Consider the following 17,678-nt stretch of genomic DNA (forward strand, 5'->3'; position numbering starts at 1 on the left):
CTGAATGGGATTGGATAGTGATGTGCAATCCATGGCTCCAAAAGTGCTCTTTTACTAGGGCTGGTCACGTTGGAATTCACTGTACCACAGTGTGAGGGTTTTATTTCCGTTTTATTTAATGGACAACAAAAAATGATTGCGTGACTGTTCATCCAAAGTGATAGCAAAGCGGTAGCGCAGTTACCATTGCAGTATTTAGAATAGACTTAATCTAGTTTGCTCCAAACAAACAACATACACTGAGTCTGCATTCTTTAACGTTCACCTCACTGTTTTTTCCACCTCCCTGAATAGTCGACATCTTCACCTTGTATTAACAACTCGTCTATGGAACCCATAGTGTCTGTGTGTATGTGTGTGTGTGTGTGTATGTTTTGGAGGCTCTTGAGGTGTTGCTGTGTTTCTAGTTCCGTATGTTCCTTTTGCCCTTGTAGACCATACAATGTAATGTTTACTCATTTTTCCAAATTTCTTTATTTATGTCATCTCTCTCTCTCTCTCTCTCTCTCTCTCTCTCTCTCTCTCTTTCTAGTTTGGATTTTGTGTATGATCTGTTTGAGAGAATGAGTAGCAGGTGTGGGCAGGACATGATGAAGAGTAGCTCGCAGCATCGCAGGCCAACAGTCAGCTCCCAGTTTAAGGTGAGTGCCTTAGGCATAGACGTAGCAGGGGAGGCAATTTAAAGACCCCATGAAATCAAAATTGATGGACTTTTGTGGCTTTTATGATGAATATATTAGCCTTCCGGTTATCTATAAGCTAATGTGCTCCAAAACAATGACACAATTTGCATTCACAATTTGCAATCTCTCTGTCTACCACCAATATGGATCAACAGTTTTGATGACCTCGTCTTCTCATCAGATTTTACAGAAGGCACAACATGCTACCTAACAAGATTAGTTCCAGTGGAGCACTAGCACTGTGTTCTCCATGTTAGTGTTGTGTGTTTGAAAGCCTTTAACATACAGAAAACAGCAGGAATGTGTTGTGGCTTCTGATTGGATACCTGATGCTAAGTCAACATGAAGACACGCTACTCAGTTCCTGCTCCTCTAACGTTGTGTATAAATCCGGACTAGTGTTGTGATGGTGTACAGGTACACTGACACCAAAGTATCAAGTGAAATGTGAGGCATAAATTATGATACAAGGTTTTTCAAAGATAGCAGCCTATTTTTTAAAATAACAAACAAGCACATACAGTGCTGTGAAAAAGTATTTGCCCCAATCCTGATTTCTTCTGTTTTTTGTGTATCTCTCATACTAAATAGTTTTATGTGCTGTATGTGCTTGTTTATTCTTTTAAAAATAGACCACGATCTTTTGAAAAACCTTGTATCAACTGTAATAAAATCCGTTAACATTAAGATATTACACTGTGCGCTCACGTTATTTATTCTTGCACAGAATTCTTTGCACTCCCTGATGTCCACCCTCAGCACATCCAACCCTTTCTTTGTGCGCTGCATCAAACCCAACAACAACAAGGTATGCATGTGCACACACACACACACACACACACAGTGTGTGAGAGAGAGCGTGAGAGTTAATATGTGGTTAGGTTATTTTACCAGTGTTACAGAGATGACGGAGATTACTGAACTTTGTTATAAGCAGCTATGTATTTACATTTACTTTCACATTTCTTCACTTATACACTTGTACATTTATCTACTTATACATATTAATTTACTTTTACAATATTAACTTTTAGCATTTGATTAGCATGTCATAGTCTCTCTCTCTCTCTCTCTCTCTCTCATTTTTCTTTCTCTCTCTCTCTCTTGGGTCATTCCATCTCAAGTGGTCCAATAATTGCAGAGTTGGTTACCCGACCATTTTTAATTTTCTTATTTATTTATTATTTGAATGATTACCTCTGTGTATTGTCACTGCAAAATCACCTGGTTTTTGGTTTAACTACGACGGCCATCTTTGTGTCATGGCACACAACAAATTTAGGTTATACAGCTGTTTACAGAAACCTCAATGTCTCGGCTCAGGATGGGCCTAGCTCCTTGGAACAAAAACTGATCTCTACATTTACATTTACATTTATTCATTTAGCAGACGCTTTTATCCAAAGCGACTTACAAATGAGAAAGATACAAGCAAAGCGATATCAATCAGAGAACAATACAAGAAGTGCTACCATACGAGCTCTATTAATTGAATTCCAGAAGAAGCAAAGTGCAGAGTAGAGGTGTAAGTGTAAGATCTCTAGCACACATTACAGCATACATGTACACATCTATACATGCTGTATATACACACTTTGCACATTCTTGTTCCTTAGACTTAGAACTTAAATCGAAATGTAATGCTCAAGATTGCTCACAGTTCCACTTTTAGGGTCAGTTTATAATGGGAAGGGTTCGAGTCTCAGTCTTAATTTTTTAGGGAGTACCTAATTAAGTATAGTGTGCATGCAGAACATTTCAGGTTTCTCTTTTTTTTTCTTTTCTTTTTTTTGATGAGGGTGAGAGTGCAATTTTTTTTAATTCCCCTCAATTTCAGGTTAATATTTCTGGTGGGGGACCAGATACGAACCTGAAATTTTCACAGAAATAAGTCCTCTATAGTAGCATTCTGCTGTAAAAATTCCAAATGATCCAGATATGGAAGTACAGTGTTCAGTTGGGTGTTTTACAAATGAATAGTGTCATGAACAGGGCAGTGGTGTTGTGTCTTCTGTGATGAAAAGCAATAAGTGACTTCTGAGCTTGAGATGGAATGATCCTCTCTAATAGTTAAAGCAAATAAAATAAAATAAAAAACTGGTGGTTTTCAATGCCAATACATAGAGATAATCACAAAAAAAGATGAGGAAAATTAAAAACGGTCGAGCTACCTGCATTGGTCAACTTGAGACGGACTGATCCTCTCTAATGTTTAATCTCTGATTTTTTATTTTCAGTTCGGTTTTTCGGTTTCTTTTTTTCTTGGTGTGTGTGTGTGTGTGTGTGTGTGTGTGTGTGTGTGTGACAGAGACATTGATGTGCATGTTTTTGAAAGTAAACAGCTGAGCCTCTCTCTGCCCAAAGTTTACCCACAATCCTCTCCCTGACACCCTCCCAACAATGTGCACAAATTAGCCCTGCATGGATCTGAGCGCCATGGTAACTAGCAGTGACTGAAAGAGATCAGAGCTGTGTATTGTGTGAACATTGTGTGTGAGTAAGAGAATGAGAGAGGCAGAACCCTGGTCAGTTAATAACTGACTCTTGTAGGGCTACACACTTGCTTACAGGCTGAGACACAGCGCTGCAGGATGAGAGGAGACATTCTACATGACGGTATGAGCTTATACAGAACTCGGCTCAGAAAAGATACACGTGTATGTCTGGGGATGATTTTGATTTTCGATGATCTTGGTGGATGCATCGTGCAGATGTTTTCGTCAGTGGTAAACGCAATAGTCGTGAATTTGCTTTTGAAAATTTTCCTTCATCTATAGTTTATCTGCTTTGTAGTCTGGAGCCTGGAATGTGTTTTAATTGTTTTTATTAATTATTCTTTTTCAGAAATCTGTAAATCTGAGAAATATACAGTATAACAAGTTGTTTTGTTATCTGCTGGATGTACTGGAATATTTCCACACCTTAATAGAAAGTCTACTTGAACTTCTGAAAGTTATTAGTCTGATGAAGTTAATGACAGAAAGTTTATAGTAGAACAGAAGGGAAGAAGTAGATTTGATCAAAGTACCTAATTATGCAATGCAAAAAATAACCACTTTTTAAAAGTGTCAGTAAAAGTACCAACTTGTTTAAATAGTAACTTTATTTCTGTGGACATGAATAAGTGATCTGCATCACACGCTGTATATAATGCTAAAGAGTTGTCTCTTTGGTCTGAGTGTGTGCTTGTCTTAAATCTTTCTATTGACCATCAGACTAACCTCCACCTCCCCCATCTCACTGACATCCTCCCCCATCTACTAACTGGGAGACACGCACCCACAGAAACACAGGGAGACATCATAGCTGACTGCATTGTGACGTGTGTTGCACGTATCAGTATGTTAATGACGTTGGTAGTGTGTTTGTGCGAGAGAGAGACTCTGGTTGTGTGTGTTACGTTTGTGTTTTCTGTAGTGAATCTCATCTGTGCGAGCTGGTATCGACTCTCACAGAGCTCCATTCATCACTGATCTGTCCATCACAGTGTCTTTCTTTGGTCTAGGCACTTCCTCTTTCCATCTGCAGAGACTGACATTTAGCCAGGGCAAGATTAGGAGCGTACTGAGCACCCCGTTTCCGACCTCACACCCACAGAGGTCAAAGGTCACTGGAGTGTGGTTGGTGGGGTTTATTCATAAATGAATCAACACTTTTTTACTGGTTTTGGGATAGAAAGAGGAACTTTGAAGAGGGTTTATAATTGCACGTTTGAGTGTTTGTGGATGTCGTGTGTGGACACTCTGCCTTCATACTTAAACAACATAAAGTAATGTGAATGTGTCCTCTAAGGGGAAGAACTTTTTTCAAAATGAAAGAAAACTAAAAGAAAGTCTCATGTTTTACTGTAGAAAGATTGAAGCGAAGAAACAGATCAATACTACTTACATCTAAGTTCTAAATACAAGGTATGGTGGTATTAGGTATTAAGGTCGACCAAACAAGGACCACTAAAGAAAGAAAAGAGTTAAACATGTGTGTGGATTGTATTGTGTATTAAGAGAGAATTACTTTAGCGCTTATTGAACATTGTCTACAGTATGTAATGCTCAGTTTATTTTTCAGTCTAGTCGACTTGACTCTCTTTCTCTCTCTCTCTCTCTCTTTCTCTCTCTCTCTCTCTCTCTCTCTCTCTCTGTCTGTGAGTGACCCCCCCACACACACACACAAAAAAAACCTTCTCATATCAATATACCGACAGTTACACTTTTTGTTATCCTTTTTTAAAAAATATTTTTAATGTGTTTTTCCCACAGATGTCTGGATTCAGGAAAAATTGTCCATAAGAATTATTCAGCACAAAACAGATGGATATTTTTTTAAACATTTCTTTCCTTCTTTCAGATGCCAGATCATTTTGATTATTCTTTGGTGCTGAACCAGTTGAGGTATTCTGGTATGCTGGAGACAGTGAGGATCCGGCGTGCTGGCTTTCCTGTTCGGAGAACCTTCCAGGATTTCTGCACCAGGTCAGTCCCACTTTCTTTTAACATTTCCACATATTTATATCAGGTTCTCCACTTCAAATTGATCGATCCTGAGCTCAGGTTATTGTACGTGTTCTTCCTGTGTCCATGTGTGTTTATTCCGGGTTCTCCAGTTTCTTCCCACCTCCCAAAAGCATCCTGGAAAATGAATTGACAGTACTAAATTAACCCTAGGTGAGAATGAGCGTGTGTTTGGTACTCTGTGATAAACTGGTGTCCCATCCAGGGTGTAACAGGCCTTTCATCTTTTGTTCCATGGATAGGCTACAGAACTACAGACCCTTTAAATTGCTTTTAATTTGCTTTAGCATAAATACTTGCTCTTGTTTTTGTTTTACTTCTAATATTTTATAAGGAAAGCACTTTGATTTTGAATTCGAAATGAAAAGTGCTCTGTAAACAAACATTATAATTACTTGAAAGCAATTTTCTGACAAAAAAAATAAAGTAAAAAATGTATGGGTGTTGTGGTGGTTTTTATTTATTTATTTTTTTTTTTTTTTATTTTTATCAGGTACTGTGTGTTAATGAGAGGTGTGGCCAGGTGTAATGATCCCAAGGAGGCGTGTCTCCAGGTGCTCCGCCTCTACGACAGCAGTAGTGTAGAATGGCAGCTGGGAAAGACGAGGGTGAGAAACACAGTTTCATTACTCCTTCATTATGTTTGACAGCATTGTATTAAAGCTTATTTAAATATTCCTTCATTGCTCTCATAAACGTAGCTCGTTCCATGTGTGTGTTTGTGATTTGTTGCTTTGTACTGGTAGGTTTTCCTGAGGGAGAGTCTGGAGCTGCGACTGGAAAAGAAGCGAGAGGAAGAAGTGCTTCGGGCTGCAGCCATTATACAGGCCTACCTGCTTGGTTACAGGGCAAGGTAAACACATATAAGCACATACACACACTCACAGATCCTAATCCCAGTGTATCCTTACACAGTTTATGACTTGTTATATCAGACAGGTGACAAATTAAAAGGAAAACGGTTATGCTGTTAGGGGTCATTTTACCTGCATGATTTGGGTCCACTTGTCCTTGTTTTGTGTGAAAATCCACACAAAAGATATACTGATTTATTATACCTTTTATGATGAAACCTTTCTATCTAGACAGTGCCTGCATTCACAGGGCACAAGGACTCACTGAAGGGTTTGATGAGTATGAGAATGATGCAGAATGATCATGTGTTTTTTTTCCTTTGTCACCTGTCTGTAGTCAACTGTGAAGTTCATAAACATGGTGCAGAACCCTAACTGTTTTCTCTCTGTGGCCTGTAGGAGGCAGTACAAGTGGCTGCAGCAGTGTGTGCTAGTGATCCAGAAAAACTGGAGGGCATTTTTCTGGCGCAGGCGCTACTTGATGCTTCGCTGGGCCTCCATCACACTCCAAAAAAGAGTTAGAGGTCAAAGGGCACGACAGCTCTATACGCAGCTACTTGAGGAGAGGAAAAGAAGAATTGAGGAAGAGAGGCGACAAAGAGAAGAGGAAGAAAAGCGAGAGAGGTGGGCAAACATTCTGGGGGGAGCTGCGTTAAGACTTAGGACTTAAGTTTTTCAAACCCTGTATACTTGCGTACTACAGGGACCTGGTTACATTACAATTGCAAGCATGGGATATAATCCAGTCGCTTCACTGACATGTAATCTATTGTCCAAGCAGACTCATTATGTACAGGTGCACTTGCATTTCCTGTTGTTTTAGCACACTAAAGTCCAGTGGCGTGTGCTGTTGTTGGCTATGAATAACACTGAGAATTTCATCAAAAAAAAATTTTTTTGAGCTAAAACAAGTTTCAGGTAAAAATTATGACCCAATTAGCTTCTCTGTGCTTTTAATTTAACTAGGGTTTGGGTTTGATTTAGATTTTAATGGTGTGTTGACATGCTCTTTTGTTTAGAGAGAGAGAAAGACTGCAGATGGAGCAGAAGGCTCGAGAGGTGAGTCACTGTTTCTCTCACGTTAAATTAAAAAAAATCACTGACTAATGAAGGTTCAATATGAAAATAGCCATTACTACCATCCTACTTTCTACATTTTTTTCTTACTTCTTCAGCTAGTGCAAATCCACACTTAATTAATGGAGGAAAGTAAAAAGTTTGGAAAATTCTAAAGTGGAAATAATGATAGCAAATTCCTACCTAAGGTGATGGTTAAAAACTTGCAAAAACAATCCTACACCTTCAGTTTAATTTGTTTTACTTTTTATTTAAACAAAAACTCTCAAAATACTAATATAATAAATAGAACAAATGACTTTTTATTCCTTAGGCCATAGCTGTTTTATTTTTTCATCGTGTGGAGGGGCGAGCGAGGGGAAAGGAAACGCATGTCTCGGTGCTCAGTGGTCACGGAGCTGACGTGCTCTCATGCAGGACAGTTTCTCTGCACACTCACTTCACTACTCGTGAATAGTTTTGTGTGTGCAGTTCACAGCATCTTACACTCATTTTAATAACCGCACTCTTTAGTACAGCTCTGTGTTCTCAGTTCAGCCAACACCATGGTCAGAGCTTTGAGAACTGAGAAAAATGTGCACAGTTGTTTACTTTATTGATTGATTCATTTCTTGTTCATATAACCTAAGATACATAGAATGCTTTTTGTATAGGACAGGCATGATCTCTGCCTTCCACAATTACTCACAGCCATTTTTATGGGTTTTTACAAGTACTGGGGGCTGTTATCATGGTAACATCAGTATCATATTTGAAGCATAAGAAGAGAGTTAGAATTTTGAACTGTTTTCTCTTACCTTACTGAATAATAATTATGGCTCATGGTAATGCTTGAACTTTATGTCCTGTGCCAAAGCTCCTAATTTTCACATAATTCTGACATGATTTGAAGAATGGCCTTAAAACAATATGGTTACACTAAACTCTGTCAGTGTGGCAGGCTGGGTAATTTAGTTTTTTTTGTCACATATTCACAGGCAGAAGAGGCACTGAGAGTAGAGGAGGCTCTGAGAATTGAGAGAGAGAGGAAGATTCTCAGAAATGGTCTGGAGCCAACATCTGTGTTAGCTGAGAGCAAGCACTCAGAGCAGTCATTTGAGGAGGAGGTTTTTGAGGAAGAGGCCCGTCCCAATGAGGCTTCACAAGTGGAGGAAATCCTGCGTCTGGAGCGTGAAATCGAGGGTCTGCGGAGGCAGAAAGAGACAAGGGAGCAGACCCTGACGGCACATTCTCTGGCACGACTGCAGCACCTGCGTGATCAGGAGTTGCTCAGGCTGGAGGAAGAGGCCTGCAAGGCAGCACAGCAGTTCCTCTCTTCACTCAACTTCCACGAGATTGATGAATGTGTGCGCAACATCGAGAGCACCTTAGTGTTGCAGGATTGCTCAGAAGAAACTGAACAACAGGAGAGGAGGAGAGGTGGGTATGAGGAGGAGGTGGATGAAGGATTGGGAGTCGATGAGGAAGGCTTTAAAGATTCACCGAACCCCAGTGAGCACGGCCACTCGGACGGCCAGCGCACCAGTGGGATCCGCACCAGCGACGACTCGTCTGAGGAGGATCCGTACGCCAATGACCGTGTGGCTCCACCCCCAGCCCCATCCACAAGCGTGCCCTCAGCCTATCATGGACTAGCCTGTATCAGGGACACCAGCTACTGCGGGGTACAGCAGGAAGAGGACCTGATTCCACCAGATGAGGACTCGGATTATGACGCCGATGAGTATGATGAAAGTGGCATTGTCCTGCCTCCCAGCATGTCCCTGACTGTGCTCCAGACTGGCAGCTGGTCATGTGACCAGCGCAGCTCTATGGCGACAAGCACCAGTGCTAGCTCAGGGGCGTACAGGTTCAGCTCTGAGGGAGCCCAATCATCAGTGAGTCTCACACATATACACAAATACATGTATATGTATACTCAGTTATTTCTACGTACACACGTACATACACTTGCAGGACAAAGAAAGGCTCATTAACATGAGAGTGTACTGTATATAGTGCCTGTGCGGTGCTGTGTGAAGCAAAAACTACTTTATCCTGGTGGTTTAAATTGCTCATTTGTTTATATTTTGACAAATCAAACCAGTTAAACTTGTCAGAAAATATTGTGGGCAGATGCAAACAATAATAACTGTTAGAGTGGGATTTAAAAGCAGTCCTGGAAACACCTCTACCTTGAGCATGCTGATATTTATTTATGCCATTTCACGCAGTCCTGTACAACACAAACTATATCATCTATATCAACTATGTCAATTAAGTGTAGTTACTGACTGATTCATAATAAAGATTAAGTGTAGTTACTGACTGATTCATTATAAAGACTAAGTGTAGTTACTGACTGATTCATTATAAAGATAAGTGTAGTTACTGACTGATTCATTATAAAGTTATGTGAATAATATGATTTAAGATGAATAACTGAATAATAAACTGAGACTTTAAGGGGTTAACACACTCCCTTTATTTCTTCAGTTTGATGACAGTGAGGATGACTTTGAAAGGTTTGATACGGATGATGAGTCATCTTATCGTAGAGATTCTGTGTACAGCTGCGTCAGTCTGCCTTATTTTCACAGCTTCCTCTATATCAAAGGTAAATACAACCGTCTTTGTTCCCTCCTCTTTTCTTCTCTTTTTCTCTTTTGTGTTGCTGAACTGTATGTGAATGTGTTTGTGCTGCAGGTGGGCTGCTGAACTCCTGGAAGCGCCGCTGGTGTGTGTTGAAGGACGAGACGTTCCTTTGGTTTCGGAGCAGGCAGGAGGCTCTGAAGCAGGGCTGGCTGCTTAAAAAGGGTGGAGGCTTATCAACACTCTCTCGCCGCAACTGGAAACGCCGCTGGTTTGTCCTACGCCAGAGCAAACTTATCTATTACGACAACGATGCTGAGGAGAGGATGAAGGGCATGCTGGACATGCATGAAGCAAAGTAAGGGCACACTTCAAGGGCACTACAGAGTGAATTAGGCCCTGGTGTACTTTACAGAGTGTGTATTACACTGCAAAGGTGACTGCAAGACAAAGGAAGGATTAGGGCACACTGCCATGTAAGGGCTTTAGATAGAGTGCAAGGGCAGTATAAAGTAAATAAGTGTATAGAGCACTATGCAAGGACACTACAATGTGAGTAGAAGGGTTAGGGGACTCTATAAAGGTGCATGTTTGTAAAGTACTGACCTTTTATGGAATAAAATATGCCTTAGTGCTTAGTGCAAATTCAGTACAGAGTAAGAAAGGCACTAGGGCACACTCAAAGGGTAGTAGTAAAGGTCTGACGCACATAGTAAAACTGGGAATACACACACTCCATGAAATGAATAAAGGAGGTGTTTCACAATTAACACCAAATTTTTGCATAGTCATGTGAAAAAATAAGTAAATAAGCTGATATGCTTGAACAAACCCACAAGGAAAATGAGCTTTTTTCAATTATTTATTTGACAGAAATATCTTACTTTTTCTTTTGTGGAAAAAGTAAGTACACCCTTGGCCTCAGAAGCTAATATTGCCCCTTTATCAGACATAAGTTCATGTAGGCGTTTTGCATAATTGTCCACCAGTCTCTGACATCAGCTTGCTGGAATTTTTGACTCCTCTTCCATGCAATATTCTTTCAGTTGCAAGATGTTTGAGGTTTTTTTTTTGCATGCACTGCCTGTTTCAAATCTCCACAACATTTCAGTGGGATTCAAATCTGGGCTTTAACTGGGCCATTCCATTACCCTCCATTTCTTCTTTTTGAGCAATTCCTTGATGGATTTGCTAGTGTACTTAGGGTCATTATCCTGTGGAAATGTCCACTTTCTGTTCAACTTCAACTTTCGGACAGATGGCCTCACATTATCTCCTAGCGCTCTTTGATATGATGCAGAATTCATAGTTGAATCAATGAATGCAAGCTATCCAGTCCCTGAGGCAGCGAAGCAAAACGATAACATTTCCACCACCATGCATCACAGTTGGTATGAGGTGCTTCTGCTGAAAAGCTGTCTTGGGTCAGAGCCAAACATGTTCACTGTTACTGTGGCCAAACAACTCTATCTTTCACTCTTCTGCCCAGAGCACATTATTCCAAAAGGCCTGGTCTTTGCCTATATGCTCATTGGCAAACTGTAGTCTTGCAAAGGCTTTTTCCTGGAACACCTCCCATGCAGGTCAAATTTGTGTAATCTTTTTCTGATTGTAGAAGCATGCACGTTGACACCAACAGTTGCAAGACTTACTAGCAGATCCTCTGATGACATTTTGGGATTTTTGGAGACTTCTATTTGTATCAGATGGTCTGCTCTTGGGCTGAATTTGCTGTGACGGCCAGTCCTCGTGTAAAATCTGTACTATTTGTAGATGATTTTCCTTACAGTGGAATGATGTATGTCATATAATTCAGAGATCCTGCCAGACTCAGTCATCCACAATCTTTTTCTGAAGGCCTTACAGATCTCTTTAGACCTTTGCATGATGACACCACACACCGCAATAACAAAAGGAACACCAGACACTATATATGAGAGGGGTATAAATAAGACAGGTTCCACCTGCACTCCCTAAGCAGGTTCTAATCACTGGCACCCAATCTTGAACACCTGATTATATTTTTATGTATTTGAAGATGTGGTAAATTTAGGGGTGTACTTACTTTTACCATGTGACACATCTGTTTTTTTGTTCATTTAAATTGCGAAAATTACTACAAAATGTCATACTTATGTCAGTATGTCAATACTTAGGCAATGAAAAACCTAAAAATGCCACACTTTATCCTGCTATCACATGTCAGCATGCAAATGGAGCTGGACATTTTCCAGACCTGTTAATGGTTGCACACCTTCACCACCCTAACCCTTCTCACACTTTGTGTAAATTACACATTGCACAAAACCAGATATTCATTCTGAGCCATTTTGAAGGCTTAAGATTGAATACTTTACCATCTCACGCATCAGTTCATCTGTCCAACACTCCTGTAGTGTTTGTGTGTCACACATCCAGCGTACCGGAACACACAAACTGCAAGCACACTATCAGCAGCATCTACTGTCATGACCATGCTACAAATAGCACATTTTATAGACAGTGTACCACATGTAAGAGGTGGTCTATAATGCCTCTCCCTCTTTCTTTTGTTTTTTTGCTTGTTAGAGAGGTCATTGATAACACAGGGAAGGAGAACGGAATAGATATTGTGATGCCAGAGAGAACGTACCATCTTATAGCGGATAACGCAGAGGATGCCAGGTAAGAGTGTGCGTGTAAATCCAGGTCCATCTGCTCTGTCCATGTACTAGATGGCCCCCACATACCATATAGCAACATTTTACATGTGTGAATGTCTGTGTGTGTGTGTGTGTGTGTGTGTGTGTGTGTGTGTGTGTGTGTGTGTGTCCAGGGATCTATAAAGATTTGTTTAGGCAAAGGGTCTGTCATTTTTTAATACAGTGGTGTAAATCAGTTATATTAATTATTGAGTTGTCAGACTCTTTGACTGATCACACGAATTGAATGATCTTCATCAAAGCCTGTTAATGTCTTCTTGATTTTAATGACTTTTTTTTATGCTTTCTGTGAATGGAAATCTCAAGAATGATAAGCTTATGAAGGGAGCACAGTGGCTTAGTGGTTAGGATGCTTGCCTGACCCCTCCAGGGTCGGTGGGGTGTGATTCCCACCACCACCCTGTGTGTCTGGAGTTTGTATGTTTTCCCAGGTACTCCGGTTTCCTCCCCCAGTCCAAAGACATGCGCTGTAGTCTGATTGGCATTTCCAAATTGTCCGTAGTGTATGAATGGGTTTGCGTGTGTGCGATTGTGCCCTGCGATGTGTTGGCACCCTGTCCAACACCTGTCCTCCACCTCGTGTCCCACGTTCCCTGGGATAGGCTCCAGGCTCCCCACGACCTTGTGTAGGATAAAGTGGTACAGAAAATGGATGGATGGAAAAGCTTACACACCAATAAATAGGCAAAATTATTGTACACACATAAATTATATTTAAATATGGAAAGTGAATTGGGGACCATGTTCATAAAATAAATCCTTGGATTTTTTTTAAAAAAGATAAATAGGTCTCTGGTTGCAAAAAGTTTGAGAACCTCTTTTATACAGTGCCTTGCATAAGTATTCACCCCCTTTTGAACTCTTCCACATTTTGTAGTGTTATAATGTGGAACGGAAATTAATTTAATCGGGATTATACATCATGAGTCTACACAAAATAAAAACAATAATATTTAAGTGCTGGAAAATCTATATAGTTTGCAAAATTATTTACAAATAAAAACATAAAAGTTGTGATTGCATAAGTATTCACCCTCACTTCTGTGAAACTCGTAAATTAGTTCTAGTGCAACCAGTTGCCACCAGGAGTCACATAATTAGTTAAATGGAGTTGACCTGTGTACAGTTAAAGTGTCAGCTCAGTATTAACTCACCTGTTCTTGGAAGACCCCAGAGTTTGTTAGAACCTGATAGAACCTGTTAGAACATACCTGAACAAACATCATCATAAAGAGCAAGCAGCTAATAATGTCTCTGACTGACTGTTTCTCCTCATGCTCCATAGCCACTGGTTCAGTGTGTTGAGTCAGGTACACACTTCCACTGAACAGGAAATCAGAGAGATGCATGATGAGCAGGCCAACCCACAGAACGCTGTGGTGAGTACACAAACATTCACAGATATAATGCACATACAGTTCCCTCCACTAATATTGGCATCCTTGGGAAATTTGAGCAAAGAAGACTGTGAAAAATTGTCTTTATTGTTTAAACTTTTGATCTTTTGTTTTTAAAAAAAAATCACAAAAATAATATGCTCTCATGGATATCAAACAATTGAAAACACAACACAGTTTAATCAAAAATATATATCTTTGTTAAATATAGATTTGCAACAATTATTGGCACCCCTATGAATTCATACGAGAAAAATATATTTGAAGTATATTCTCATTGATATTTTACATTTTTTTTGTACACCTGGGTGACTAGGAACATGAAATTGTTCAACCATGGCTTCCTGTTTCACAGAGGTATAAATATGAGGTAACACATAGGCCAAATTCCCTTAGTGATTCCTTAACAATGGGTATGACCAAGGAATATAGCTGTGATGTGCAACAAAAGGTTGTTGAGCTTCACAAAATGTGAAGTGTCTATAAGAAAATACCAAAGCATTGAAAATGCCCATTTCCACCATCAGGGCAATAATTAACAAGTTCCAGTCAAATGGAAATGTTACAAATCAACCTGGAATTGGACATATGTCTATATTGTCTCAGTACACTGTGAAGAGGATGGGTCAAGTGGCCAAAAAATCTTCAAGAATCACAGCTGGAGAACTGCAGAAGTTAGTTGTGTCTTGGTGTCAGAAAGTCTCCAAAACTACAATCTGAAGTCACCTATATCACCACAAGATGTTTGGAAGGGATTCAAGAAAAAGCCTCTACTCGCATCTAAAAACAAACTCAAGTGTCTTCAATTTGCAAGACACTACTGGAACTTCAAATGGGATCGGGTTCTATGGTCAGATGAAACCAAACTAGAGCTTTTTGGCAATAAACACCAGAGGTAATTTTGGCGCACACAGAGAGGTAGCCATATGGAAAAGTACCTCATGCTCATGGTTAAATATGGTGGTGGCTCTTTAAAATAAAGATAAACCTGTGTTGTGTTTGCTATTGTCTGATATCCATGAGAGTTGAGTATTTTTGTGATTTTTTTTAAACAAAAGATCAAAAGGTTAAACAATAAAGCCTTCTTTGCTCATATTTACCAAGGGTGCCAATATTAGTGGAGTGTACCGTATATACAACACGAACTTGTACCCACAGACACCTAGCTCACATGTAATAGGGTTTAGTATATTTGAAGTACTGATGATATTAAAGTGTGCTTTAATTTTATATACTGTAACAGTGCTGACAGAGCTACAAGACAGACTCTTTTAAATTCCATACCCGTTTTCTCTGATCACCCCCACTCGCCCCCTACTCACCCCCACTCGCCCCTTACTCACCCCCAAACGCCCCCTACTCAGCTATACTCACCCCCACTCACCCCACTCACCTACACTCACCCCAACTCGCCTACACTCACCTACACTCACCCCCACTCATCCACAGTCACCCACGCGAGAGTAAAACATCTAGCATCCACAGTTTCTTTGTTGCTCCTGACTCATCTCTGTGTTTCTGTACTAGTGATTCGATCTTATATTTCTCTTTATAGGGCACATTAGATGTAGGCATGATCGACTCTGTGTGTGCCTCAGACAACCCAGAGAGGTATACACATGCACACGTAAACACACACGCACACACACACGCCTTACTATCCTTGTGTGGTCCAGCCATTGACATAATTATTAATTCAGTTAGCTAAAGCTATGCCTAAACATAAATCTAACCTTAACTTCAGGAATCAAAAGGAAACATTTAGGGGGGTAGGGTTCCTGTTAGAAAGAAATTTGCCACATGTCCCCACATCCCTACAACTAGCAGATGTTCCTATCATTGTGGGGACATTTGATCCCTACCATGATATAAAAACACCTCCTGGACACACATTTTTCTATATTTATGGGTTTATTTTCTATATTTATGTGGTATTTCATGTGTGTATTATTATAGTTAAACACATCTACATCTAATAATGCTAATACAACTGCAACTATCACTCAGTAACCCAAAAAAAATTTGAGACAAGAATATCTCACATTTTGTGCAAGATTGTTGTAATTACACCATGACTCTAATGATTATATTTGTGTATTTAATTCTATTATACAAATCATTCCACTGCATTCTGTCTGTACATTTTTCTCTCTCTATCTCTGATACTGTGTCCCCATCTCTCCTCTTCCTCTCCCTCTGTCTTATGCACCATCAATCTCCTTTTCTCATACTCTTTTCCACTCACACTACCATCCTCCTACTCTATCCCCATCCCTCTTTCTCTCATCTCCAGGCCAAACTCGTTTGTGATCATCACAGCTCACCGCGTCCTGCACTGTAATGCCGAGACCCCGGAGGAGATGCACCACTGGATCGCCCTCCTACAGCGCTCTAAGGGAGACACACGGGTCCAGGGCCAAGAATTCATTATTAGAGGTGAGACATTATGTCACAAGGTCATACACAGGTCAGTGATCTTAACCATAGGTCACATGTGGAAGCTTTTTTTTAGACATACAATTTTCTAGCACTTAAGAATAGTGCTTAATTCATTAGTCATGCAGTCTTGGAACACCAGGGACGTAGTTATCCAGCGTATCTGTTTAGTGTAACTTTTGCTTTTTCAAACTAATACAAGTCAAATGACATTTTAAAAGAGACTGTTGGCGCACATCACTGGTGTGTGACCACATATAACTAGATTATGCCATGATTATGAGCCATGTAAACTCATTCCAGCTGAAATGAGCTATAAGAACTCAAGCTACAAAGTGGATGCCTCCATTTTCATCTTTTATTAGCAAAAATCTAGCAAGCTAAACTGTGATGAGTGATGTAACTTCCTCCTCAAATCAGTGAACTGTATAGTCAGAGTGAATATATCTGGATGTTGATTAATCTAAAGCAAATACTAGTATATACAGTATAACTCATTTATAGAAGTAAAGAAGTGCTACTTTACTAACTGCTGATGATGTGCGCAGACAATGTTGATTTGACATCATGTGCTGAACTCAGGGTTGAGGAGACCTTCCCGACATTCCAAGTAGGAATTCTGAGATGAGAGGAGGTTTTCTTCAGTTTTTCCTAGACAGTGGTCAAAGATTAGGAGTTTTAGCAGTACGTGGCATAATCCTGTCACAAGACGGGAAAACTGCTACCTGCTGTTTAACCTTGAAATGTGGATGAATAATTCCAAAACAGTGTCCATATTCTGTTTAAATTATTTTGTCTCCCCTCATTTTTCTCTCTCTCTATCTCTCTCTCTCTCTCTCTCTCTCTCTCTCTCTCTCTCATCTTTCCTTCTGTCCCTTCTTCTCAGGCTGGTTACATAAAGAGATGAAGGGCAGTAGTCGTAATAACCTAAGACTAAAGAAACGCTGGTTCCTGCTCACCCATAATTCACTGGACTACTATAAGAGTTCAGAGAGAAACGCACTCAAACTGGGATCTCTGCTGCTAAACAGCCTGTGCTCTGTACTGACACCTGATGAGAGAGTGTACAAAGAGACTGGTTAGTACAAACACACACACACACACACACAGTTAAACAAAATCTGTCAATAATAATAATAATTTATTATTGTAAAGCTTCCTGAATTAATCTGTAATCCAATTGTGTGCGTGTGTGTGTGTGCGTGCGTGTGTGTGTGTGTTTGTAGGTTATTGGGGTGTGACAGTGTTTGGCCGTAAACACTCGTATAGGCTCTACAGTAAGCTGCAAAGTGAAGTGTGCCGCTGGGCTAATGCTGTGCAGAATATCATTGATAACAAACCACCAATGGACACACACACGCAGCAACTCATCCAGGACATTAAGGTAACACACAGGAACTACATTAATTTTTTTTTTTTTTTAAAACCTCACACACACAGACAAACAATA

At 40.0% G+C, this 17,678-nt stretch overlaps 1 protein-coding gene across 2 annotated transcripts in view; it reads left to right on the forward strand.

Moving 5' to 3' along the window:
- The window catches only part of myo10 (myosin X), an 80,917-nt gene that overhangs the window by 53,063 nt on the left and 10,176 nt on the right, over positions 1 to 17,678 (forward strand). For both annotated transcript variants that reach the window (XM_017495727.3, XM_053688661.1), the window contains 16 exons: positions 533 to 641; positions 1,411 to 1,491; positions 5,028 to 5,152; positions 5,685 to 5,799; positions 5,938 to 6,044; positions 6,445 to 6,669; positions 7,065 to 7,104; positions 8,100 to 8,999; positions 9,598 to 9,718; positions 9,808 to 10,051; positions 12,262 to 12,357; positions 13,681 to 13,774; positions 15,348 to 15,403; positions 16,086 to 16,228; positions 17,115 to 17,306; positions 17,455 to 17,612. In XM_017495727.3, coding sequence (XP_017351216.1) covers positions 533 to 641; positions 1,411 to 1,491; positions 5,028 to 5,152; positions 5,685 to 5,799; positions 5,938 to 6,044; positions 6,445 to 6,669; positions 7,065 to 7,104; positions 8,100 to 8,999; positions 9,598 to 9,718; positions 9,808 to 10,051; positions 12,262 to 12,357; positions 13,681 to 13,774; positions 15,348 to 15,403; positions 16,086 to 16,228; positions 17,115 to 17,306; positions 17,455 to 17,612 — 2,806 coding nt within the window. The remainder of the gene's footprint in view (positions 1 to 532; positions 642 to 1,410; positions 1,492 to 5,027; positions 5,153 to 5,684; positions 5,800 to 5,937; positions 6,045 to 6,444; positions 6,670 to 7,064; positions 7,105 to 8,099; positions 9,000 to 9,597; positions 9,719 to 9,807; positions 10,052 to 12,261; positions 12,358 to 13,680; positions 13,775 to 15,347; positions 15,404 to 16,085; positions 16,229 to 17,114; positions 17,307 to 17,454; positions 17,613 to 17,678) is intronic.

The sequence above is a fragment of the Ictalurus punctatus genome, chromosome 20 (assembly GCF_001660625.3).
Source record: "Ictalurus punctatus breed USDA103 chromosome 20, Coco_2.0, whole genome shotgun sequence".
NCBI classification, from domain to species: Eukaryota; Metazoa; Chordata; class Actinopteri; order Siluriformes; family Ictaluridae; genus Ictalurus; species Ictalurus punctatus.